This window comes from Sapajus apella, unplaced genomic scaffold (genome assembly GCF_009761245.1).
Source record: "Sapajus apella isolate SASKATOON/1434 unplaced genomic scaffold, GSC_monkey_1.0 scaffold99, whole genome shotgun sequence".
Taxonomy (NCBI): domain Eukaryota; kingdom Metazoa; phylum Chordata; class Mammalia; order Primates; family Cebidae; genus Sapajus; species Sapajus apella.
Window position 1 is genome coordinate 7,720,326 of NW_022437039.1, and position 27,904 is coordinate 7,748,229.

Genomic DNA, 27,904 nt, shown 5'->3' on the forward strand with positions numbered 1-27,904 from the left:
TGGTTGTTAATTCCCATAACCAGAAAGCAAGGTTTTCCTCTGGGGAGGGGTTTTGGTTTGCTTTGCTCACTTCTGAATTCCCAATGCCTACATGGGATCAGTGTCTGGAACACAGTAAGTATCAAAGATGATGATAATATGCAACACTTAGCGTACTGCTGTTGTGTGCCAGGCACTCTTCCAAGGGCTTTGCATATATTAATCCATTAGTAGATGCTCAGCGAACGCTGGCTCCCTGGATGGATAAATATACACTGTGGGATGTTTGATTAAGACAAGAGTCTGCAGCCAGGTGCAGTGGTTCACACCTGTAACCCCAGCACTTTGAGAGGCCAAGATGAGAGGATCACCTGAGGTGTGGTCAGAGGTTTGAGACCAGCCTGACCAACATGGCAAAACTCCGTCTCTACTAAAAACACAAAAAACTTAGCCAGCTGGGTGGCGGGCACCCATAATCCCAGCTACTCAGAAGGCTGAGGCACGAGGATCACATGAACCCGGGAAGCAGAAGTTGCAGTGAGGCAAGATAGCGCCACTGCACTCCATCCTGGGCAACAGAGCAAGACTCCATCTGAAAAAAAAAAAAGACAACAGGACAGGCACTAGCACCAGACTGTCCCAATCCCAGCTCCAGCACAGCCAAGCTCGGTGGCCTTGGGCCAGTGTCCTACCTTCTCTGAGCTTTCCACTACAGCAGGGATCATAATCATTTCTAGACAATGGGGTGTAGGTGAGGCTTAGTGAGACAATCCAGTAATAAGATCAGCACAGGGCCTGGGAGAAGGAGCTCTTGAAAACCTTAGCAAGTATGGAAACCCTTCACCAAACCGGCACACAGAGCTGGCAGACACAGACACCTTTCTGGTCACAGAGCAAAGGTGGCATGCCCAGCTCTTCCCACAGTGCATGCTTTTCTCCCACACATTCTGAAAAATGCCAAAGGAAATTCCTGCTCCTCTCCCCACCTGCTGTCCCACCCTCCCCAGGCCACGTAGAACAATCTCTTATAGACACAGGCAGAGACACACACATGCATAGACAGAGTTGGCATCTCTGTGCCCAGCCCCCAAGCTCTGAGGGGCTTCCCCAGAGTCCCCACTGCCGGCACCCTTCCCAGGGATATTAACCTTCCTGTTCCCATGAAGCCGGAGAAATCTGGGAAAAAGAGGCTTCTGGGGCACAGGCTGGTATATCCTAGTGGCTGGGCGAGGCTGCTAGGGATTGGCCCAGGGGGTCACCCCATGGGAGGAGTCCTGGCACCCAGCATCTGGCAACCAGCCCTGCATGCCCTGCCCAGCCCAGCCCTGCCTGGGAGCTGGATCTCTGGTGGGAAGAGGGTGGTGGAGTAGAGGGCTCACCTCACTCCCTTTCCCGCCCAAGCTCTCTGCTCTGCATACAGCAGGCTGCCTGCCAGTAGAGATGAGGTGAAGCTGCGGAGGAGAAGTCCTAAGCCTCCCACATGCTGTACACTTGGGGACGGGTTACTTCATCTCCCTGAGCCTCTCTATAGTTGCACAGATGTAGCTTCAAATTCTACCTCCTGCTGTGTGACCTTGCATGAATCACAACCTCTCTGTGCCCCATGCTATCTGCACTCAACATCAATTGAGCCCTTTCTAGCTGCCAGACACTGTGTAGAGCACTTGCTCTTTTGTCTGTAAAAACTGGCTTAATAACAATAGCCTGCCAAGCCAGGCATGGTGGCTCACGCCTGTAATCCCAACACTTTGGGAGGCCAAGAAGAGCAGATCACCTGAGGTTAGGAGTTCAAGACCAGCCTGGCCAATGTGCTGAAACCTCATCTCTACTAAAAATACAAAAATTAGCCGGGCATGGTGGTGGGCGCCTGAGGCAGGAGAGTTGCTTGAAACCAGGAGGCAGAAGTTGTAGTAAGCCAAGAGCAAGCCATTGCACTCCAGCCTGGGCAGCAAGAGCAAAATTCCATCTCAAAACAACAACAACAAACTTGCCCACACGGTGATTGTGAGGACTAAATAAAATTGTGTGTGTGTGCATGTGTGTGTGGTGGCGGCTATTATTTTATTTTTTTGAGATAGGTTCTCACTTGTTGCCCAGGCTGAAGTGCAGTGGCACTATTACGGCTAACTGCAGCCTCAACCTCCTAGGCTCAAGGGATCCTCCCATTTCTTCAGCCTCCAGAGTTGCTGGAGCTACAGGCAGGCACATGCTACCACATCCAGCTAATTTTTGTGTTTTTCGTAGAGATGGGGTTTTGCTGTGTTGGCCAGGCTGGCCTCAAACTCCTGGGCTCAAGCAATCCACCCACCTTGGCCAACCAAAGTGCTGGGATTACAGATGTGAGCCATCGCACCCTAGTGGTTAATTTTATATGTCAATTTGACTGGCTTAACTGGAATATATATATATATATATTTTTTTTTTTTTTTTTGAGACAGAGTCTCACTGTGTTGCCCAGGCTGCAATGCAGCAGCACAATCTCGGCTCACTGCAAACCTCCCCGTCCTGGGTTCAAGTGATTCTCCTGCCTTAGCCTCCCGGGTAGCTGGGATTATAGGCGCCTACCACCACGCCCAGCTAATTTTTTTATTTTTAGTAGAGATGGGGTTTCACCAACTTGGCCAGGCTGGTATCGAACTCCTGACCTCGTGATCCACCCACCTCAGTCTCCCGAAGTGCTGGGATTACAGGGGTGAGCCACTGCATCTGGTCAAAAAAGAACTTCTAATACATATAACAAGGAAGAACCTGACAGATATTCTATTGAGTGGAAGCAACCAAACACAAGTAAAGAACATATTGCACGATTCCATTAATATGAATTTCAATACCAGGCAAACCTAATGGATGGTGATAGAAGTAAGAATGATGGTTCCCTTTGGGGAGGGGTGTAGACTGGGAAGGAGCAAAAGAGGGGCTCCTGGAACTACAAATGCCCTAGAGGCTTTGATCTGGGACAGGGTTTTCTAACCTCATCACCTATTGACATTTAGGACCAGATTTTTTTTTTTTTTTTTTTTTTTTTGAGACAGGGTCTCACTGTCACCCAGTCTAGAGTGCAGTATCGCCATCTCAGCTCACTGTAACCTCTGCCTCCCGGGTTCAAGCAATTCTCATACCTCAGCCTTTTGAGTAGCTGGGATTATAGGTGCAGGCCACCACACCCAGCTAATTTTTCTATTTTTAGTAGAGATGGGGTTTCACCAATCTACCCAAGTGCTACAATTACAGATGTGAGCCATTGAGCCTGGTCTGGGACCAGATAATTCTGTGTGTGGCATCTGTCCTGTGCACTGAAGGATGTTTAGCAGCATCTGTGGCCTCTACCCACTTAACGCCAGTAGCATCCAGCCCCCAACTTATGACAACCACATTGCTAAATGTCCCGAGGGGCATAATCACCCCTGTCTGAAAGCCACTGAGCTAGGTACTGGTTTCACATGTGCGCACACAGGTAAAAATCAAATTCAAGCTGTACACAGATTAATGCAAATATCACACGTACCTGATAAATATGTACAACTATTATGTCTCCCTAATAACTAAACATTTTTAAAGATTTGAAGATTCATGCAGTTGTGTTCTTTGCTGAGTTATACCTCACTTTCAAAAAAAAAAGTTTCACTAAGGCAACTGCAGAGTAAACAAATCAATGTATTTACATTCCAAAGAAGAACACAAGGAAAGGCCTGTATGCTTATTACAGTGTTATGACAGCATAAAGGTGAAAGGTAAACGGGTGAAGTTTGCGGAGGAAAGATTTAAATGGGTACAGGGTTTTCTTTCAGGGTGACGAAAATGGAACTGGGTAGAGGTGGTAGTTGCCTTTTATGAATACTAAAAGGTGGTGAATTGTTCACTTAAGTAATTTGTTATGTGAATTCTACCTTAATAAAGAAAAAAAACTCACTGGGCGCAGTGGCGCACACCTGTAATCCCAGCACTTTGGGAGGCTGAGGTGGGTGGACCATGAGGTCAGAAGTTCGATACCCACCTGGCCAATATGGTGAAACCCAGTCTCTACCAAAAGTATAAAAATTAGCTGGGTGTGGTGGCACACCTGTAATCCCAGCTACTCGCGAGGCTGAGGCAGGAGAATCGCTTGAACCCAAGGGACGGGGGTTGCAGTGAGCCGAGATCGCACCACGGACTCCAGCCTAGGAGACAGAGTGAGACTCCATCTAAAAAACAAATAAATAAAACTAAGAAAAAAATCTCATTTTTGTCTCTACCACCCTCAATACCTATTACTATTTTAATCTGAAAGGAATCTACCTTCAGAAGCATTTAACCCAATTCCCTGGATATCACAGGCAACACTCCGAGACATTAGGCAGTGTGAAGAGGCCACAGCTGGAGAGGCCGATCACCAGGACTCCAGTATGGGCTCCAACTTAATGCCCCAACCCCAGCCCAGCCTCCATCAACCCACTTATCTAATGTAAAGGGTCAAGATGGGGGTTGCCTGTGTGATGGAAAAGAGCTCTCAGTCTTTTGAATGTGGCTCACAAAGAAAGCCAGCCCAAGGCAGGGAGCAGGTGGCTCTTTGGGCAGACCGAAGGTTTTCATGTTAAGTAACTCCTCTCACCCCACCTGATGAAAGAATTCTGTGCTGGTCATCCTGGAGGTAGAAACCCTCAGTAGGAAGTCAGGAGGCCTAGGTTCCCATCTCGGCCCTAACACAAACTAACTGTGGAGCCCAGACCCACACCCAGAACCTCTGACTGCTCTGAGCTTCTACCTGCTCATCCAGGAAATAAAGACTGGCCAGGCAATGTCCTCTATTAATTCCACCCTCAAACTTCCACACCTGCCCAGAGCCACTTCCTTCAAAAGCCAGTCTGAGAATGTTACAAGCAGGAGTGCGTGGCTGTGTGTGTGTTGTTTTTAATTTCTTTGAAGACAGAGTCTCATTCTGTTGCCCAGTCTGGAGTGCAGTGGCAAGATCTTGGCTCACTATAACCTCCACCTCCTGGGTTCAAGCGATTCTCCTGCCTGAGCCTCCAGAGTAGCTGGAACTACAGGCCCATGCCACCACACCTGGCTAATTTTTGTATTTTTAATAGAGATGGGGTTTTGCCATGGCCAGGCTGGTCTCAAACTCCCAACCTCAAGTGATCCACTCACCTTAGCCACCCAAAGTGCTGGGATTCGAGGTGTGAGCCACCATGTCCAGCCATGTTTTGTTTTTAATTCTTCAAGTCCACCCCCTTTAAATTGCTACCACAGCCTTAGGACCTCTGTTAAAACTACTCAACCTTGGCCACTGTAGCACAGAAGCAGCTGCAGAAAAAGTGAGTATGTATTAGGGTGGCTGTGCTCCAGTAAAACTATTTACAAACAATGGGTTGGGGCGGGGCGGGGATTTGGCCCTTGGGGCTTCAAGTTTGCAACCCTTGCTATAAGCCATCCCAGGGGAAATCATGGTCCGCCAAAGCTGCCCATCTCATGTAAATCTGCTGCTCCTCTGGGGTTTCTGTGTTCAGACAACAATTTCTCCAGTGCCTAAGTACTCAAAGTGTGGTCCATGGACCAGCATCTTTGGACTTGAAGAGCTTGTTGGAAACCCAGGTCCCACCCGAGATCTCAGAACAGAATCTACATTTTTACAAACTCCCAAGCCATTCATATGCATATTAAAGTGAGGAAGGAGATCCTTAATCCTCTTAAGTTTTTAAGAGCCCTTCCCCCTAGACTTCTACGGTGCATTTCAATAGGAGAAGTAAAGGCTGGCAGACCAGGGTGGGCGCCATCCTTAATCGTACTCCTGCAGATCGCCGTCATGGTGTAGAGGAATCTTTCTGGAAGGCACTGTGTTTGCTTAGACCTGATCAAACCCCCACCTAAGTCACGTACCCCACGCCTACTTCATGGATCAAGACCCTTTCACATGTAATTTCTAGAGTTGTCAGTCTTTAAAAAGACAAAGATTTTCTTTGTTGGAGAGCTTGGATGTTAGGCATGTATGCTGCCGCAGTTCCCAGCCAAATAAATCACTTCCTTCCCAGTTTGGTGTTAGAGAGTTTTGCTTGCGGCCTTTCCAGAGATACGCAGATATGTCTGGCTGCCATTTGGAGGATGGACAGAGGGGCCAATCTGGACAAGAAGAGAGACAGGAGGACTCACACCCAGGCAGTGTCGAGAACTGCAGAAGAAATGAGGTCACCAGAGAATCCATAAGGTGAAGTAGGAAGGACTTCAGAGCTTACAGAATGTGCAGAGTGAGGAGAGGCCAGGGGTATTCGGATTCTAGCAGGCCAACCACACTGCAATTCAGAGGGACCTTCTAGAAGAGAGGTTGTGGAACCACAAGCCACTGCCAAGCATATGGCTTTGGCAAATCACCAAACCTCTTTGACCCTGTTTCCCCGTGTGTATAAAGGAGATGATAACAGCACCTATCCCAGAAGGTGACTTCTAGGGTGGATTTAGGTTACCCGTGTAATGTGTTCAGCACTGTGGCCAGCACGAAGCAAGCCCTCCAGAGCCGTGGGTCCCTCAGCCTCCACACTATCTATCCTACCATCTGCCTAGCCAGCTACCTATCTGCTATCTTTTTCCTTTCTCTCTTTTTAAATTAAACCTTAATGCTAGCAGATGAGGGTTTCTTACCCTCAGCACTATTGACATTTGAGGCTGGGTGATTCTCCATGGTGCGGGGTGGGGACTGTCCTGTGCACTGTAGGATATTTGGCAGTATCCCTAGCCTTTGCTCACTAGATGCCAATCACCAGTAGCATGCACCCCCGTTTGTGACAACTAAATGTCTCCACACATTGCCAAATGCCCCTGGGGGAAATGGGTGGCAAAATCACCTTGCTTGAGAACTACTGCTATAGATGTTGATTGTTATCAACGTCTATTCTTGTTGTCATTAGGCTGGGTGGGGGGAGAACTGTCCCTATTAACCTGAAGCCCAGAATCTAGAACAAGACTTGTGGAGTCCTAATAAGTTAGCAACAACAAGGAGGGAGCCCCAGGGTGGGGAGAACAATAGTTCCGAGAGACGGTTGACACAAACAACTCACTTGCACAGCATTCTGTTCCCAAATACTTTGCTCTGCACATAGCCCCAGCAGCACGATCCTGTAAACTTCCTTCCAGCTCCTGCCTCTTTGCAGACAGCCCCTTCTGTGCTGTGATGCTCATTGCTTTCTTGCAACGAATCCTTGTACTTTCTCCAATACATGTGCCTTTCTTTACCCATGACTCTCTTGGCAGATTATTTACCATCCACAACACTGGCCCCAGCCAATTATATCCGTGACAAAACCACCTGGGGTCAAATCTCAGCTCTGCCATTTCCTAGTTGGAATGGTTAGTGGTAGGGACTTCAGGCAAATCACTTTTTGTCACCAGTCCTCAGTTTCCTCATCTGTAAAATAGGTCTAATATTAACCCCTTCTTCGTAAGCGGGAAAGATAAGCTCACCTAAGTAAAGCACTCAGTAAGGCTAGTACGTCTTTTTTGTTATAGTACGTTATTTTCTTCTTTTTCCAGAATGGAAAACTCAATTATGATCACCCACTCTCAACCCCTGTAGAGGAGAAGCTGGAATCAAGTCTCCACTCCACCCACCCACCCACCCACCCTCAGCCCTGCACCCAGGATGTGGAAAGGGTTGAGGTCACACTGGGAATGGTCTCTGGCCATGCATGGAGTATGAGAGGCAATTATCAGGTCTGTCTCAGATAAAACCAACCTCATCTCAGCGGAAGAGCGTGCTGATATTCCTGGCTGGACTAGAAATCTACCCAACAGCTCTGAAAGCAGAGCTATGTTTGGCAGGGTTGTTTGCCATGTAAAACTATCTGCCTGTGTCTTGTGACAGTGGAGAAAGCCTCTGAGGCCAAGGAATTATTTTTGATGTGGAAGGAAAAAAATGGATTTAGCAGGTCCAGCCGGCTTTAGGATTCTGGATGTTTTGTGCAACCTTGCAAATTTATTGTTTTCCAAATTGCATGAAGCCAAGGAGTTTCCAAGGAGATGCTTGGCTCAGTGCAGATCCCCAGCTCAGGAAGCGGGAAGGCAGCTTGGAATTCTTTTTTTTTTTAATTTTTAAAATTATTTTTTTTTATTTATTTATTTTGGTGGAATCCTTTTCTGGTCAAATGGTGGAAGAATTTCAAGTTCAGCCAAATTCAGGAATAAGGAGAGAGAGAAGAGAGACGCATCTCGGAGGGACCCAGCCAGGGATTCAGAACACGAACCCCCCAGAGCTGGGACTCTCAACCGTCAGCACTTCTGACATTTGGGCCCAGATATGTCTCAGCTGTGGGTTCTATCCTGTGCATTCGGGCAGAGGTCTCCTGTGCACTTAGCACAGCATCTCTGGTTTCTACTCACTAGCATTCTCCGCCACCAACAGTTGCACTAACCAAAAATGCCTCCAGATATTGGCAAATGCCAGTGGGGTGCAAATTCACCCTGGCTGGGAACCACTGATCCGGGGGATAAATGAGCAGGCCCTGCTCACAGCTGTTTTTGTCAAGTGGTGGCCCAGCTGCTTGTGGAAAATGTCAGGCAAGCACATGCATCAGCCGTTGAGAGTCTGCCTGAGGTCAGGGGTCCTGAAAGTCCCGAATAGGGTTAGAAACTGGTAGAAGCTTCCTTGCCTGACAGACCAATGTGCTCTTTAAAAAATTCATGGTAATTCACCATCTCTGGCCTTTGAGGGTCTCCTTTACACTTATTACCATTTTTAATTAATTGTGTCTTTGCTTTTTTTTTTTTTTTTTTTAAACTCTATTTCTCCCTCTAGAAAATAAGCCCCCTGCGGGCAGGGATCTTGTCTGTTGTTCACTGTTGTGTTCCCAGTGCCTAACTCAGTCTAGCACATAGGATGGTCTAAGTATATATCTGCTGCAGGGAGACAAGGAAGAGGGAGGGAGGAACAACATATATATTCCTGAATATATATATATATATTCAGGAGTATATATTCCTGAAGATATACTGGAAGATATACTGTGGGAAGTAAAAAGCTTCCTTTTTAAAGTTTCCTTTCTTGTTAAAGAATAAACGTGCTCATAACTTTGTTAAGCCCTATCCTATGTAGCTGTTAGACATGCCATGCTTACAGGCACGTAGTACATTCTTTGTCCTTGTACTTTAACCAAGATATCTGTGCTGAACGTGCTCACAGCCATGTCTCAGCTCTCCATTGCTTTTACCTGGTTTTAAAAAGTTTTAACTTGTTAGCCAATCAGGTTTTAATTTTAACTGTAAAGTCTGGCTCCAGGCAACGAAGACCAAACACAGCAGTAAGAACAACCCCAAATGCACAAGAAATAAATTTGTGTGTTTTCCTTTGTTCACTGTACTCTTGTGGCACAATGGCTAGCAAGGGTACCCTTCCTGCAGTCCAGAAAGTAAAAACTGCGTTGCTAAAAAATCATTTGTCTCAGTGCCAATTTTTCTTTGCAGCAGCAAGCATCTATTTCAAACACATACCTAGAGGGCCTGTCAAAACTCAGATCGCTAAACCCCACTTGCAGACTTTCTGATTCAGTGGTTCCCGGACGGAGCCTGGGAACATGCATTTCTAACAAATTCCCAGGTAATGCTGATGCTGATGGTCCAAGGACCACGGGTCTGAAGACCTAACCTTTGGTGCTCAGTCCTGGGCTATGCATTAGAGTCACCTGGGGAGCTTTAAAAAAGAGAGGCCACACCCTGGCCAATTAAATCAGAATCCCTAACAGTGAGACCCAGGCCTCCGAGAGATTCCAGTGTGGCACTAAGGCTGATTGCTGCTCACCGGCACCTTCTCATTTGTTCCTCTCAGCTGGTAGGATTGTTCCTTTTTTTTTTTTTTTCCCTAAAGACAAGGTTTCACCATGTTGGCCAGGCTGGTCTTGAACTCCTGACCTCAGGTAATCTGCCTGCCTCAGCCTCCCAAAATGCTGAGATTATAGGCATGAGCCACCACGCCCTCCTTTCTTATAGATTAACAAACAGATTCAGAAGGTTTAGTTACTCCCCCAAGACCCCTTAGTCATACCAAAATTCAAACCAGGTGCTAAGTTCTTTTAATTACCTTGTCATCCCTCCCACTTCAGCAGGTCAGAAAGCAGACCATAGCTTTGTACTGCTTCCACAGCTAAACGCTCCTTGATCACTTACGAACAAATGGGCACAGCTGCTGTTATTCTCACAACTGCTTGTCAGCCAACACTCTCATTTGACAAAGGAAAAAAACTGAGGCACAGATAGGTAGAGCAACCTGACTTTGGTCACCCAACCAGGAAGTGCTCGAGCCAGAATTGAGCCCAGCCCTCTGCACTGCCCTGTGGGGCTCACCTGAGGGAATGCAGAAGGCAGAGATGGCTGGACCGAGGAGGAGGCCAGCAGATGTGAAAGCTGGGCGCAAAGGTGAGGCTGGCAGCAGTTCCATGCCAGCAAGCAGACGAGGACGCAAAGGTGGAAGAATCACGACTTGGAAAAAATTAGGGGACTGCTACGGCATAACGGTACCTCAGAGACGCCGCTGCAACCCTCCGCCTTGACCAGGCTGCACCTTATATTCTTCTCATCTCACCAGGAACCAATCCCAGTGATTGCCCTGCCCAGGGCTTCTAGGCAAAGCATATGATTGGCTGTCACCATGTGAAGTGAGCCATAGGAGGAAGTACTAGCGTCCCTGAGTATAGGTGGTGTTCACAAAATGAGCTCGAAACAGCCTCATTTGTCCTGCCCTCTCCCGTGCTCATTCTCTCCATCTTCTGTCTGGTCCCTCCAACTTCCTGCATCTGTCAGTTACCTCCCCGGCTCTGGACCTTGGCTCCATTTTCCCAATTCCAGCAGCTCCTCTCCCATTTGGCACAGTGTTTCCATGAACTGATAACCAGTGACACAGTCCCCTCTTCTGGCACAGCTCTCAGAATTTCCCATTTGATGTACCTCTCAAAACTTATTTGAGTCTTAAGTTTCTCAATAAAGAAAAAAAAAATTTCCATAAAAAAGGGGTCCCAGGGATCCCTCATGGTGACTCTGTCCAGGCACACACCACCCCACCTACCATAATGTGACCTGAGCCCACGTGGCACTGGAAGAGCTTTCGATTCGTGCTGGTGCTAAGGTGGGCATCAGATAGAGACCTAACTATGCAGCTTTTCCCAAGAGCTACAGCCTGACACAGCTGGACACCCACAGATAGCAGAGCCTCTCAAAGCCAGATTCACAGATAGCCCAGGACCTACAGGAAAGTAGTCTTAAACAGATCAGGAGGCTTGGCATGGTGGCTCAGGCCTGTAATCCCAGCACCTTGGAGAGGCTGAGGCTGGTGGACCTCGGAGTTCAAGACCAGCCTGGCCAACATGGTGAAACCTCGTCTCTACTAAAAATACAAAAATTAGCCAGACGTGGTGGTATGCACCTGTAATCCCAGCTACTCCAGAGCCTGAGGCAGAAGAATCGCTTGAACCCTGGAGGCAGAGGTTGCAGTGAGCCAAGATCATGCCACTGCATTCCAGCCTGTGCAACAGAAGCAGACTCTGTCTCAAAAACAAAAGAAAAACAGATCGGGGATGGCATTTAGGGGTGTGGATACTCTGAAGAACCACCGTGTTCACCAAGCCATAGGGAGTAGGCACAGTCCAGTTTTTATATACCCAGATTCTTCCTCTCTTCTGGAATCTAGTAGTTTATAAAAGGGCAATCGGCCTCTTTAGGCAGCAGTCCATGAGTTCAGGACTCATGCCAATCTGAAGAATTCTGGAGGTCTTCTACCTCCTAAAACCCTCCCTCCTGTCCTCAGTGGTACCTGGAATTCTTTAAAACAAGGTTTCTCAGCATCAGCACTGCTGACATTTGGGGCCAATTGTTCTTTGCTGTGGGGAGCTGTCCTATGCCATGTGGGATGTTTAGCAGTATCCCTGGCAGCCACGCAGGAGATGCCAGCAGCACCCCCTCACCCAGCTATAGCAACCAAAAATGACTCTGAATATTTCAAATGTCCTCTAGGGGACACAACTGCCTTCAGCTGACAACCACTGCATTGAAGAATTACTAAGGCCACAGCCTCTAAGAAAACGCAGACTGCAGGGAGAGGGGAACACTTGCGCAGGAATGAACAGCAGCGATTGATTACTGAGTGTCTGCATGGGCGGGTCATGTTATGAAGCCAGGGATGGGGTGTTGTTCTGAAGTCAATACAAAGCATGAAAATTGTGTCTGGTCAAAAGCGTCCTTGAAATCTGGTCATCCCCGCATCAGGACACATGACTGTTTCCTTAGTTGAATACTCACGTGGGTATGTTTCGTGAGTATGTTTTCCTAGAAAATGGTAGTCACTTTCACGTCACAGTTGCCCGTATGAACTGTCTACAATGAGGCAGGGGTAACTATTCTGCCAGGGATTCCAATGAAATGAACTAAACTTCATTCAGCTTAACCCTGCTTCCTTACTTTATTTTTTTTTGAGACAGAGTCGAACTCTGTCGCACAGGCTGGAGGGCAGTAGCACAATCGCAGCTCACTGCAACCTAGGCCTCCTGGGCTCAAGCGATCCTCCCACCTCAGCATCCCAAGTAGCTGGGACAACAGGCACATGCCACCACGCCCAGCTAATTTTTATATTTTTTGTAGAGATGAGATCTCACTATGTTGCCCAGGCTGGTCTCAAACTCCTGGGCTCAAGTGATCCTCCTACCTCACCCTCCCAAAGTGCTGGGATTACAGGTGTGAGCCACAATGCCTGGCCTCCTTCCTTACATATCTTAAAGGTCTCTCCCATACACAGCGAACTGTAACATAACTGGATGTGTGACCAGCCTGGAACCGACTCCTGTACAATCACAGAATTTCAGCCAATCGTAGGTGACCAACTGTTCAAATCATGTTTAAACAAGGCAAACAAACACTGAGCAGTAACCAATCTGGCTCTTTTTGTGCCTGACTTCCATCTTCTTCTGTGCATCAATTTCTTTTTTCCGTCTGTAAATATCATCCAGCCACGTGGCAGCCTCCAGGTTGCTCTGAACCTATTCTGGTTCAGGGGGTTGCCCAATTCATGAACCATTCTTTGTTCAATTAAATTCTGTTAAATTTAATCTGCCTTAAGTTTTTCTTCTAATGTTCTCAAATTTCAGGTACTGGACAGCATTGTCATATTTCCCAGATCCACATACTATCTACATAATCAACTAATATTTTTCTTCAGATCAGCCTGTTTCAGCCTTTAACATATGTATTTGAAATGAAATCTTTAAATTATATCCATAAGTGGAAAGCCAGTATCATTTACCACTAACAGAGGATACCATAACAATAGGGAAAATGGGAAAAATAAGTTAATAATTCTTTTTTTTTTTTTGAGATGGAAACTTGCTCTGTCACCCAGGCTGGAGTGCAGTGGCACAATCTCAGCTCACTGCAACCTCTGCCTCCCAGGTTCAAGTGATTCTCCTGCCTCAGCCTCCCAAGTAGCTGGAACTACAGGCATGTACCACCACGCCCAGCTAATTTTTGTATTTTTAGTAGAGACGGGGTTTCACCATATTGGCCAGGCTGATCTCAAACTCCTGACCTCAGGTGATCTGCCTGCCTCAGTTTCCCAAAGTGCTGGGATTACAGGTGTGAGCCACCATGCCAGGCTGGAAAAAGAAGTTACCAATTCTATCTAGGTTCTATTGCTTTCCAAAGCTTCTAAGCCTGAGGCCTGGTGCCTCTGTTAGAAAGGGAGATGGGCAAAGGAAGGAGAAGTGTTAAAGAAAGGTCAGCATCATGATAAGTCTTCCTCCACGACACCATCAGAAAAGAGAAAGACATTCTCTCCAGGATGCTGTGGTGTTTCATGAGGAGGGTAGCACAGGGCCAGGCTGCCGGCTCCACTTCCCCAGAGCTGGGCCGGTTTTAGAAACCAGCCATCAGTAGCTTGGCTGCAGTCCCCGGAGCTGGAAGGAATGGGCTGCAAAGCACAAAAGCATTTCCCACTGCACAATGGGTTCCAGACCTCCTTGGACAAACAGAGGGGTTGGCAGTAGGCACGCAAGGCCTCAGATCACCAGCAGGGTCCCTCACCCCTCAGACGCCAGACCTTCCTGCCTAGGCCTTCCTGAGAAGGCGTGGTTTTGCTGATGCTAATCATGGCTGCTTGGGAGTCAAAACCCCAAAGAAACTTCAGAGTGAAAGCAAAGCCCTTCTTTAAAATTCATAGCCCTTCTCTGTTCTGTTCAAGCTCTTCCTAAACCTGGATGTTTTATTTATCTGCCTCTGAATTTCCTGTGATATATAAAGCAGAATGCACAAACACAGGCCTACAGGATCAAGTAAATAATGCAAACGAGGGAACTGCTATGATAGGGAGTGGTGGGGCTAATCGGAGCACCTGACCCCAAAGAGAGGCAGCAGCCAGTCAACTCTTACCCATTGTTCTCTGGTAGAAACATGGGCTCTGAATTGCTAGAGCTACCAATTTTTCTTTTCTTTTTTTTTTAAAGATGGGGTTTCACCATGTTGGTCAGGCTGGTCTTGAACTCCCGATCTCGGGTGATCTGCCTGCCTTGGCCTCCAAAGTGTACCAATTTTTCAAGAGACACCGGAAATCTGAATTTTTTTTTATGCGGCATCTCCATTTTTTTACCGAATTTTTTTTAACTCTATGAGAGTGCATACAAATATGTGTATGTGAATGTTCACAGCGGCTTTATTTGTAACAGTCCCAAACTGGAAACAACCCAAATGCTTATCAACAGGTGAGGCCAGGTGCGGTGGCTCACGCCTGTAATCCCAGCACTTTGGGAGGCTGAGGCAGGTGAATCACCTGAGGTCTGGAGTTCAAGACCAGCCTGGCCAACATGGAGAAACTCTGTCTCTAGTAAAAATGCAAAGAAAATTTAGCTGGGCATGGTGATGCATGCCTGTAATCCCAGCTACTTGGGAGGCTGAGGCAGCAGAATCACTTGAACCTGGGAGGCGGAGGTTGTAGTGAGCCAAGATCGTGCCATTGCACTCCAGCCTCCTGGGTGATAACAGTGAAACTCTGTCTCAAAAAACAAACAAACAAACAAAAAAAAGGTGAATGGATCAATAAATCGTGGTCTCTCCATACAGTGCATGCAGTGTGGTATACCCATCCAATACATACTCCTCAGCAATAAGAAGAAATCAACTATGCAACTCAAAATAATTACATAGAGGGGAAGAAGCCAAAGTTTTAGAAAGAGTACCTGCAAGTATGTGTCCATTTATACACAATTCCAGAAAAACGCAAACCAATCTATGGTGACAGAAGACAGATCAGGGCTTACGTGGGAATCGAGAGGAGGAGCAGGAGACAGAGATGACACAGGGCCACAGGAACTCATGGGGCAATACTTACGGTCACTGCCTTGATTGAAATGATGGCTTTGGCTGGGTGTGGTGGCTCACGCCTATAATCCCAGAACTTTGGGAGGCCGAGGTGGGCGGATCACAAGTCAAGACATGGAGACCATACTGGCCAACATGGTGAAAACCCGTCTCTACTAAAAACACAAAATTTAGATGGGTGTGCCTGTAGTCCCAGCTACTGGGGAGGCTGAGGCAGGAAAATCACTTGAACCTGGGAGGTGGAGGTTGCAGTGAGCCAAGACTGCAACACTGCACTCCAGCCTGGGTGACAGAGCAAAACTGTCAAAAAAATAAATAAATAAAAAGGAAAAAAAAAGAAATGATGGCTTCATGACTTACAGATGTCAAAACTTCTCAAACTGTACACTCAAACTATGTTCAACTATTTATGCGTCAAATATCAATAAAACTGTTAAAAGAAAAATGTGAAGGCCAAACAATATGTGGGCCAAGTTCAACATCCTCTGATTCAAACCACTCCATCTACATTTATTCAGAAGTCACTGTGCACCAGGAATCATGTGAGAGCTTGGGGTTGCAGAAGGGAGGGGTGCTGATAAATTCTCATGAGACCAGCAGGGCACATCCAGCTTGGCCAAGGTGAGACGGTGACCCTCGGGTACTGACAGGTATTTCCCCAAACAGAGCCTGTCACCTGCTTTCCATGGCTAACCTCTTAAGGTTTTCTAAAGAAGTTGAAGTGGCTGAGCGTGGTGGCTCACGCCTGTAATCCCAGCACTGTGGGAGGCCAAGGCAGGCAGATCACAGGTCAAGAGATCGAGACCATCCTGCCCAGCATGGTGAAATCTCGTCTCTACTAAAAATACAAAAATTGGCTGAGCGTGGTGGCGTGCACCTGTAGTCCTAGCTACTTGAGAGGCTGAGGCAGAAGAATCACTTGAACCTGGGAGGCAGAGGTTGCATCGAACCAAGATCGTGCCATTGCATTCCAGCCTGGTGACAAGTGAGACTCTGTCTCAAAAAAAAAAAAAAAAAAAATCTAAAGCAATTGAGCTTTTTCTCTCTGCAAATCTAGTTGGATTGAATGCCCTCTGAACTACTTGCCAGTTACCAGTTGATCCTAAAATTGGAAAATACCTGAGAAGGGGCCAGGCACAATGGCTCATGACTGTAATCCCAGCACTTTGGGAGTATGAGGCAGGTGAATTATTTGAGGTCAGGAGTTCAAGGCTAGCCTGGCCAACATGGTGAAAACCCATCTTTACTAAAAATAAAAAATTAGCTGGGCATAGTGGCACGTGCCTGTAGTCCCAGCTACTGGGTAGGCTGAGGCAGGAGAATCACTTGAACCTGAGAGCAGAGGTTGCAGTGAGCCAAGATTCCCCTCTGTACTACAGCCTAGGCAACAGAGGGAGACTCCATCTCAAAACAAAACAAAACCCCATAAAAACAAAATGCAGATCTCCAGACTTACTTGGACTTGCTCAATCGGAATCAGCTAAAATGCAAACTATTCAGATAGTTCAGGCTTGACCACACACACAGTAATATTGAAACACACGAGTCTTCACTGCCGTTTCCATAAGCCTGACTTTCCCTTACCATCCTCACACCACTCATAACACAACTAGCTTGAGCTTTTCTTTAAATCAATTTATGTAAAAACAGCAACAACAACAAAAACAAAACAAAACAAAAAACTTTAATGCAGATATGTTTAAAACAAAACTATCACTACAAGTGGAAAATCAGCATTATTTGCCACAATGGAAAAAAGAAAAGAATAAAAATACAGGAAACAAGATAAAAATAAAACCACATTATTTATAGCTCTGGCTGGATTCTGTTGCCCGCCCAAAGTTCTGAGCCTGAGGCAGGCTCCTTCTTGTTTAAAAGGGCAGGCCAGGCACCGTGGCTCACTTCTGTAATCCCCACACTTTGGGAGGCTGAGGTGGTAGGATCTTAAAACAGCTCACTGTTTTAAGAGCTCTAGAGACTGATTCATGGAGATTGATTCACTGATTTCTTGAACTCACTGGTCCAGGAGTTCAAGACCAGCCTGGGCAACATAGTGAGACCCCATCTCTACAAGTAAAAAAAAAATCAGCCAGGCTTGGTGGTAAGCACCTGTGGTCCCAGCTAACTTGGGAGGCTGAGATGGGAGGACTGCCTGAGCCTGAGAAGCTGAGGCTGCAGTGAGCCGTGATTACACCACTGCACTCCAGCCTGGGCAACAAAGAAAGATTCTGTCTCAAAAAAAAAAAAAAAAAAAATTATAAAAGGGAGACTGGCAGGTGTTAAAAGAGGTAAGGAAGGCATTTTAGCACACTTGAGATTATCAGAAGCAATGAAGAAGGAATAACCTTCTCATTGTATGATTCAACGATATTAATGCTACATCTGTGTAACACATCTAATATTTCACCTTCCAGGGTCAGCTTCCCACAACTTCAGAATAAGCATTTTCTCCACAGAAGAATCCCTGTCCCCACACATCCTACCTCCAAAAGCCATATTTGTGCATCTTTTCCCCTACACATTAAGAGATCCCCCAACTCAAATGCACATTCATTTAGGTAATTGCGTGTTAGTGAGGGTTTGTTTTTCTGGAAGTTCCCAGGACCTTTGGGTCTCAGAGGCATCAGCACTCAAAGGCAGCAACCCACTCTGTGGTCACCAACTTCCAGAGAAGTCACCAGCTCCTCTGCTAGCAGTGGTCAGTATGACACAGTGATTCCCGGAGCCTCAAAATGCAAGGATGAGGCCCCAGGGCAAGTTACAAGGCTTGGGGTGTGGCCAAGGTGACAGAATTCTAGGATCCCAGTGAACAGAGGAGGATGTCAGCACAGCCCCAGACCAGTCTGCATGAGGAGCTGTGTAGACGTGGCCTTACAATGTGCATTCCTATGACCACTTAGGAAATAACTGCCTTGCAGCACAGGTGAGGATAGGTACTTGGAAGTTTCCAGAAACGCCTTTTGCCAAGGAGACTCAGGCTGAGCTCAGCTAATAACAGTTACATTTTTAAAGAGAACATTTCAGGCTGGGCACAGTGGCTCACACCTGTAATCCCAGCACTTTGGGAGGCCAAGGCAGGTAGATCACCTGAGGTCAGGAGTTCAAGACCAGCCTGGTCAACATGGTCTCTACTAAAAATACAAAAATTAGGCATAGTGGCAGGCACCTGTAATCCCAACTACTCGGGAAACTGAGGCGGGAGAATCACTTGAACCTGGAAGGCGGAGGGTGCAGTAAGCCAAGGTCTCGTCACCGCACTCCAGACTGAGCAACAGCGAGTCTCTCTCTCAAAAAAAGAAGAAAGCATTTCAAATTTTCTAGCCAAAGGAAACTGTTGAAAGGTGAAATGGTTACTATATATTCATCTGCATTGCATCAACTTCTTTCATTATTTTAGAAAAACACCATGTGAAATTTACCAATTAGAAAACAAATCCTTGCTCAGGAAAATGTCAGTAGTGCAGGGTTGGAGTTTGGTGCGTTTCAGGTGGGAGTTAGTCTATTTGCAGAACAGCTGGTGATTAAATTATGACTATTAATAAAAATCCAGGAGGTTGCAAAAACCCTCTGGTCTGCAGTGATGAAGTTGTTATAATAATTCAAAACTTCCCTGGAGGAATTTTTATTTTTATCTATTTATTTCAACTTAATTTTAATTTTTTAGAGACAAGGTCTTGCTCTGTCACCCAGGCTGGAGTGCAGTGCCGTGACCATAGCTCACTGCGGCATCGAACTCCTGGGCTCAAGGGATCCTCACTAGAGGAATTTTGAAAGAGAAAAGGTTTTGCTCTCCCCACCTCCACTCAAAAGATCCTTTCTTTCTCCGTGAGTAATTACATTAATACTCACAGTTACCTTTTACTGAGTGTTTCTCATCCGTCAAGCACTGTTTTAAGAGCTCCAGAGATTAATTCATTAACACAATAATGTTGCCATGTAGAAATTCTTATCTCTGTTTGACAGATGAAAAGCCAGGTACTAACATCCAACTAAAGGAACCTTCCCAAGTCATCCCCAGACCATAAACTTCAGGCAATGAAACATGACAACGAACTACATTTGATCCACCATATGAGATACCTCATTAAAAGAAAATGCACAAGAACCAAAAGATGGAAGCCATCAAGTGTCCATAAATTGATGAATGAATAGACAAAATGTGGTATACAGACAATGGAATATTATTCTGCCTCAAAAAGGAAGAAAATTGTGACACATGCTATGACATGGGTGAATCTCAAAGATATGATGTCAAGTGAAATTAACCAGTCACAGAAGGACAACTACTGTATGATTCCGCTTATAGGAGGTCCATAGAGTAGTCAAATTCTCAGAGACAGAAAGTAGAATGGAGGTTACCTGTACTTGTCTGTTCTGACACTGCTAATAAACACACACCCAGGACTGGGAAATTTATAAAGAAAAAAATTTAATGGACTCACAGTTCCACATGGCTAGGGAGGGCCTCACAATCACCGTGGAAGGTGGAGGAGGAGCAAAGGCAGGTCTAACATGGCAGCAGGCAAAAGAGCATGCGCAGGGGAACTCCCTTTTATAAAACCATCAGGTCTCTTGAGACTTGTTTACTATCACCAGAGCAGCTTGGGAAAAACCTGCCCACCGGGTCCCTCCCACAGCACATGGGGATTATGAGAGCTATAATTCAAGATGAGAGTTTGGTGGGGACACAGCCAAACCATATCACCGTAAATGTAAGGGGAGATGGAAAAGGCAAGTGTTGAATGCGAGCAGAGTTTCAGTTTGGGAAGACAGGAAAGTTCTGGAGATGGATGGTGGTGATGGATACAGAATGTGTGAATGTGCTTAATGCCACAGAACTTATGTTTCAGAGTAGTTAAAATGCTTTTATGTGATGTGTATTTTACCATAATAAAAATGTATTTTTGCATGAAAAAAGAAAAAGCCGGGCACGGTGGCTCACACCTGTAATCCTAGCACTTTGAGAGGCTGACGTGGGTGGATCACCTGAGGTCAGGAGTTCAAGACCAGCCTGGCCATCATGGTGAAACTCCATCTTTAAAAAAAAAAAAAAATTAAAAATTAAAAAAAAAAGAAAAAGAGATATGAAAAGCATTCATTCGTGCACGCGTCATTCTTTAAAAAGCTCAGCATGATGGTAGGCCAGGCATGGTGGCTCACGCCTGTAATTTCAGCACCTTCAGATGCAGAGGCAGGTGGATCACTTGAGCCCAGGGGGCTTAAACCCAGAAGTTCAAGACCAGCCTGGGCAATGGCAGAAAAAAAACCATCTCTACAAAACATACAAAAATTAGCCAGGGCATGGTGAGGGGGCACCTATAATTCCAACTACTCAGGAGGCGGAGGCAAGAGAATCGCTTGAACCAGGGAAGCAGAGGTTGCAGTGAGCCAAGATGGCGCCACTGCACTCCAGCCTGGGCTACAGAGCAAGACCATCTCAAGAAAACCACCTCAGCACTGTAGATTCCTTCCATTCATTGCACAAAGCGGTAAGGAGTGCCAGCAGTTACTGAGCAGCAGGGGGGCAAGGTTAAATCAGGAGCAGTGCTCTGAAGATGTGCAAGCAAGTAAACCAACTATTACAGTAAGGTCACAGCCACTAACACAGACATGGTGCCTACTACGTGCCCGCACTCGTTCAGGTGTTGTACCTGCATTAACTCAAATAATCCTCATGGCAGTCATTTTTGGTTTTTGGTTTTCTTAAGACAGGGTCTTGCTCTGTCATCCAGGCTGGATGGAGTGCAGTGGTACAGTCATAACTCACTGCAGCCTCCACCTCCCAGGCTCAAGCGATCCTCCTTGCCTCAGCCTCCTATGACAGTCATTCTTATCCTCATTCTACAAACAAGAAGACTGAGGCTCAGGAAAGTGAAGAAAGTTGTCCGAGGTTATAGAGGATGCATCACACCCATACAGTCTGGCTCAGGGTCAGTGCTTCTAGCCAAAAGGTATGAGATGGAAGAAGCAATGAAAACCACAGTCTCAGAACGCAGTGGCCACCCAGAGATGGTGAGTGCAAACAAGCCATGGCATTTAGGAAGGATTCCTGGAGGAAGCGACTTTTCAGCTAAGTTCCAGAGCAGGGGTTGTCAAAACTACAACCTGTGGACCAAATCCGGCCACTACTTCATTGTGTGAGGTTTTATTTGAACGCACTCACGCTTATTTGTGTACATGGTTGTTTTTGTGGTACAGGGGCAGAAATCATAGGGCCTGCAAAGCTGAAAACAGTTATCATCTAGCCCTTGACAGAAAAAGTTTGCCAACCCTGTCCTAGAGGATTAACAGGAAAACAGTTCATGAAAGATAAAGGGAAGGTGCACAGGCCAGCTCGATGCTGACCTTGCCTTCTCCAGGTAGCTCACCCTTTTCCATTCCTTCTTCCACTTCATGTCACCTCAACAGCACAGGCAGCCTTCCCCCTCCCCTGGGCCTCTTCCAAAGCCTCCTAACCACTCCATCCACTCTTTTTTTTTGAGAAAGAGTCTCGCTCTGTCGCCCAGGCTGGAGTGCAGTGGTGAGATCTCGGCTCACTGCAACCTCCGCCTCCCAGGTTCAAACCATTCTCCTGCCTTAGCCTCCTGAGTAGCTGGGATTACAGGTGCATGCTATTGCTCGCAGCTAATTTTCTGTATTTTTAGTAGACACAGGGGTTTCACTATGTTGGCCAGGCTGGTTTCGAACTCCTGACCTCAAGTCACCCTTCCACCTCTGCCTTCCAAAGTGCTGGGATTACAGGTGCCCACAACCACGTGCAGCTAAATTTTTAAATTTTTAATAGAGATGGGGTTTCACATGTTGGGGATGGGGTTTAATTTTTAATAAAGATGGGATTTCACTGTTCTCAAACTCCTGACCTCAAGGGATCCTCCTGCCTCTGCCTTCCAAATTGCTGGGATTACGTTCATGAGGCACCGGATCCACTCCCTGCATCTGCTCTTAACCTCTGTATCCCTTCTGCCATCCAGGCAGAAAAGAAATCAACAAAAGGATGCGTTTGGATCCAAACACTGTCCTACTTAACACCTTCAAAGGCTCCCGATTGTTTTCCTAGGTGGGACTCCAAACCCCTCACTCAGACCAGAATGATCTGAGCCTAGCCTGCCCCTTCCTCCAGCTTCGTCCCGACGCATCCACTGCCCTTGCTGCTCTCTTGGGAATCCTCTTCCCACCACCTTTTGGCTGCTCATCTCCCTATTGATCTGTTCTTGGTGTCAATGTCTCCTGCTTCTCTGTTCCACCCAGTATGGGTCCCACGAGAGTCTCTGGCTCACCCACCTTTGTTTCCTCCATATAAAAATGCTGCAATGATTTCATGGAAACTCCTGTTTTGAGGCTGAGCGGGGTGGCTCATGCCAATAATCCTGGCACTTTATGAGGCCAAAGTAGGAGGATTGCTGGAGCTCAGGAGTTTGAGACCAGCCTAAGTAATGTAGTGAAACCCTGTCTCTACAAAAAACTAAAAAGATTAGCCAGGTGTGGTAGCACACACATGTAGTCTCAGCTACTTGGGAGGCTGGGGTGGGAGGATTGCTTGAACCCAGGAGTTCAAGGCTGCAGTGAGTTGTGATTGTGCCACTGCACTCCAGGCTGGGCAACAGAGCAAGACCCTGTCTCAAAAAAAAAAAAAAAAAGAGAGAAAAAAAAAAGAGAGAGAGAGAGAGAGAGATGGAAGAAAATAAAAATAAAATAAACTTTGTTTTTTTTTGGTCTCTTTTGGAGGACCAGACCAAAGGGTAGCAAGTGAAGGTGGGCTGAATCTACCACTGTAATTTCCATCAAACCCTGCCTGTAGCCCACTAAGCCCCTCAAGATACAGACACAATAAAAAAGGAGCACAGTTCCTTTTTTTTCTTTTTTTTTGTTTGAGATAGGGTCTCACTCTTTCACCCAGACTGGAGTGCAGTGGTGTGATCTTGTTCACTGCAACCTCTGCCTCCCAGGTTCAAGCAATTCTCCCACCTCAGCCTCCCCAAGTAGCTGGGACTGCAGGCCGGAACCACCACACCTGGCTAATTTTTTGTATTTTTAGTAGAGACGGGGTTTCACCATATTAGCCATCTGGTCTCAAACTCCTGTTCTCAAGTGATGTGCCCCCCTCGGCCTCCCACAGTGCTGGAACTACAGGCATGAGCCACTGTGCCTGGCCTTAAAAAGACGTAAAAGAGGTACTGTTCTGCAAATCCAAATCCAAGGCAAGTTCCCTCTGACCTGACTGTCACCCAAATCCTTCTGTGTCTAAATTTCACAGCCAGCACTGTTCTTCAAGGAGAATGTCAAGTCCCCAGAGGCCAGGGCCTAATTTATATGGCTCCTCATTTTATTCCTAGTGCCTAGCACAGCATCTGGCACCAAGTGGGAATCTAAATTTACGTTGAGCAGGGAGTATAAATTCCACCCAAAGAGGACTCCAAGAGCCAACCCGGAGCTGTGAAACAGCATGATGCAGAATGCCTGAAGGGCACGCTGGTGTGGGCATAGCGGACAGACAACAGAATCGGGGAGTGCTGCAGACTCCTCAGATCCAAAGAGCACCTTACCCCTCGGCAGGGAAACCTTAGACTGTTAAGGTGCTGTTGAGGCCTCTGGAAGTCAAAGGTTACACTTCCAAAGATGCTGCTGTGGGCGGACAAGAGGTGCTGGAGCGGCAGAGACAATGGTCTGCAGGGCTCCGTTCTCTGCACCCATTGCACTCAGCCATGTGGGTTTTAGATGGAGAATAAGGGGCCCTGGCAGCGTCACAGTCTCTTGGGGACAGCCAGGCCAAGCTCCAGGCTCCATCCTCCAGTGAGCAACAGAGGATGTAACCTGGATGCTTAAATGCTTAAATCCCCCAGGAAGCTCAGGCCTTGGCCCCTTTTAGAATGAACAAGACCACAGACCTTGGCAGAGAGTACTGGTTTGGTACCAGGGGCAGAGCCAGCTTGACCCAGATACCCCCCAGGCTCACAGGAGGAGGGTGAGGGCTTGGCAGAGAAGACAGGGTTCCTGGGAGGATCTGCTCACCTTCGCCAGCTGCACCTGCAGCTTATTCTTCACGTCTGTCACCTCAGAGATGCGGGCATTGAAGGCCAGGTTGGTGTCGGTGAACTGCCTCCACATCTGATCCGACAGGGTCTCAAAGAGGTGCTCCGCCTCCTCCCGCAGCCGGATGGAGTTGGCCCGCATGTTCTGAGAGTGCTTGATGTTGTCGTTACTGAACTTGGCCCAGGTCTCGGGCACGGAGATCCTGCGAAGGCACAGGGGCGGTTTGCAGCAGGCCTGGGAGACCTCGGAATCTGGCATTTCTCCGCCTTGGGGTCTCGGCCTTTGGGCCAGGATTATTTTCCGTCCTGTGCAGTGTGGGATGTTGGGATGTTCAGCAGCATCCCTGGCCTCTACCCACTAGATGGCAGTAGTTCTCTCAGCATCCCGTGTGACAACCAAAATATGGCTTCAGACATTGCCAAATGTCCCTTGGGGGAGGGGACAGTCACCCCATTGAGAACCACTGTCCTGATTCAATACCCTCATTTTACAGGGGAGGCAAGAGAACCCTAAAGAGAACAGCTGGTTGGCAGAAGGGCATCCAGTGAGTGGGTTAGAGAGAGGGGGTCCCTCAGACAGCTCTTTTCCCGCACACCCACACCACCACCACCAGAAACACAACTCGGACAAGCCAAGAAGCAGGCACTGGGCACAGAGGCGGTTCAGGGTCCCTCCAAGTCTGCGATGAGAATGTGGCCATGCTACTTTCACTGCCATTCATTCATGGAGTATTCCTTCAACTTCTACCACATGCCAACCAGACCCTTAGGAGAGAGCCGTGAATACAAATGGCAGCACCCATGTTATCTTGGCGGTTAATTGCCAGAGGAGGGAGACTGACAGTGAACTAGGAGATATTTACACACTGTGTTACGTGCCGAGAAGGGATTTAGAAACTGGAGGGCCGAGCCAGCCATGCCTCTAATCCCAGCACGCTGCGAGACCGGGGCAGGCAGATCAGTTGAGCCCAGGAGTTCAAGACCAGCCTGGGCAACATGGTGAAACTCCCATCTCTATAAAAAATACCCCCCAAAATTAACTGGGTGCGGTGGTGCATGCCTGTGGCCCCAGCTACTTGTGGGACTGAGGTGGGAGGATTGCTTCAGCCCAGGAGTTCGGGGCTGCAGTGAGCCATGATCACGTCACTGCACTTCAGCCTAACAAGATCCTGTCTTAAAAGAAGCAGCAGCAGGAGGATGAAGGAGACAAATGGAGTGGTGTCATTATGTTTGGTCAGGTTGTAAAAGGGAATAAAGGAATACTCAGAAGGGTAATGAGATGGTCAGGGACTAGAAAATCATGAAGTGCTAAATGTAATGGTTCGTGCCTGTAATCCCAGCACTTTGGGAGCCCGAGGCGGGCAGATCACTTGAGGTCAGGAGTTCGAGACCAGCCTGGCCAACATGCTGAACTCTTGTCTCTACTAAAAATACAAAAATTAGCCAGGCATGGTGGCACACGCCTGTAATCCGAGTTACTTGGAAGGCTGAAGCAGGAGAATCGCTTGAACTGGGAGTTGGAGGTTGCAGTGAGCTGAGATCATGCCACTGCTCTCCAGCCTGGGCAACAGAGCAAGACTGTCTCAAAAAAAAAGAAGAAAAAAAAGGAAAAGAAAAGAAAATACATGAAGCTTTCACCGTCCCAGCTGTAACGGGCAAGAGAAAAGGAAACAATAGGTGTTACAAGAGCCCCAGAAGAGGAGGGACCACGGTGGACCACAGTGTCTGGGAGGGAGGGAGCAGTAGAGGAAATCCCAGCCTCTCGCCTCCCACACACTGTCTTCTGCTGATGCCCCTCCTCCTGGCTGAACCTATCTGAAAACCTAAGGACAGAGAACCCGGGAGAGGAGATCTGCAGAGGACAGTCTGCTCTGCAGGACACACAGCATGGCAGCTGGCGAGTGCATCTGGGGTGATCAATGGACAGGTACACAGGCTACATTAGCAAAGGCAAAGGCAGGGAAGGCTTCTCAGAGGTGGGGACACACGAGGAACTCCTCAGTTTAGTCAACATAAAGTTCTTCCTGGCAGAGCATGTAAATCCCTGCTACAAACAACCAATGGACCATGCAGGGTCTTCTCATCTGGGAAGGCTTTGAGGAAGGGCATGCGTTTCTTTGAGCTGGCTTCAGGTCCTGGGTAAACCAGACTAGGTAACTTCTCAAGGTCTTTTGTGGTTCAGGAAGTTTCCAGTTCTTAAATACAGCAGATTTTTATACTCAGGCAGCAGGAAAAAAACTGAACTCAAATTTCTGAAATAGAACTCTCTTTTCAGACATTTTAAAGCACACTCAGCTTGCATGGTGAATAGAAATTTTTTAAAATCATATAGTGTGTGTGTGTGATTGTTTTGCCTGGCTTTTTGCAGGAGTTAAAAATCAAGCAATCAACAGGCATCATGGGCTTCTGGAGTCGGGAGTGGTACTATGTCAGGTTCAGAGCTTTCATCCAACCAAGACCTGAGGCTCAGAGAGTGAAGCATCGCTCCATCCCAGGACACTGAGGAAAGAGGACAGGATAAGGGCAGCAGAGGGAAACACACGGATCGACGTTGAGTGTCTCTGTTGCCTCTGAATGGGGGGACACTGTCAATGTCATGAACAGCAACCTCTAGGCCTTTGCCCTCTGCTGCAACAGACAGCTGAGCTCCCCTGAGAAAATGACCCACTTAATCACATTCTCCCTGGGGAGGAATTTGCCAAAGACAGCCTGCCGCCTCAGCAGGCAGTGCGACTCAGTAGGAAGAAATGCTTTCTGGAGTCTGTGTCCTCTAAACATGAATAGGACAGCGGACTTTGCTGGGAAGGCAGGAAGTCACCATTGGTAAAACACATGGGCTCAGTATTCAATGTAGATTCAGAATCACAGCTCTGCCATTTGCTGTGTGAGCTTGAGCCTGTCGATTCACCTCTCTGACCTTTAGTTTCCTCATTGTAAAATGGGGATAATGATATCAACCCTCAGGGTTGCTGAGTGTTTAAATGTGAAGCCCTTATCATGGCACTAGGCAGAGTAAGCGCCTGAAAAATGTTTATTATTCATGAGATGTTGCATATGAAGCTGTCAGCATGATGTCTAGTACATAGCAAACAGCAGGTAAAAGGTGTCTACTGCCATCATCATCGTCATCATCATCATCATTAATCCATGGTAACAAGAACGATAGTGAATAGAGATACTGCAGTTCACAGTCACCAAACATCCTCTTTAATCCACCCAGATATAGACCTGCTTTAAGAAAATACCAAATATGGGCCAGGCGCAGTGGCTCACGCCTGTAATCCCAGCACTTTGGGAGGCCAAGGCAGGTGGATCACAAGGTCAGGAGATCAAGACCATCCTGGAAATACGGTGAAACCCTGTCTCAACTAAAAATACAAAAATTAGCTGGGCGTGATGGTGCATGCCTGTAATCCCAGCTACTTGGAGGCTGAGGCAGAAGAATGGCTTGAACCAGGGAGTCGGAGGTTGCAGTGAGCTGAGATCTTGTCACTGCACTCCAGCCTGGCAACTGAGCAAGACTGTGTATCAGAAAAAGGAAGAGAAGAGAAGAGAGAGAAGAAGAGAAGAGAAGAGAAGAGAAG

At 47.2% G+C, this 27,904-nt stretch overlaps 1 protein-coding gene across 1 annotated transcript in view; it reads right to left on the reverse strand.

Annotated features, from left to right (window-relative positions):
- TEKT5 (tektin 5) overlaps window positions 1–27,904 on the reverse strand; it is a 76,656-nt gene that overhangs the window by 29,024 nt on the left and 19,728 nt on the right. The window contains exon 5 of the mRNA XM_032257866.1: window positions 24,301–24,639. Within this exon, the coding sequence (XP_032113757.1) occupies window positions 24,301–24,639 (339 nt within the window). The remainder of the gene's footprint in view (window positions 1–24,300; window positions 24,640–27,904) is intronic.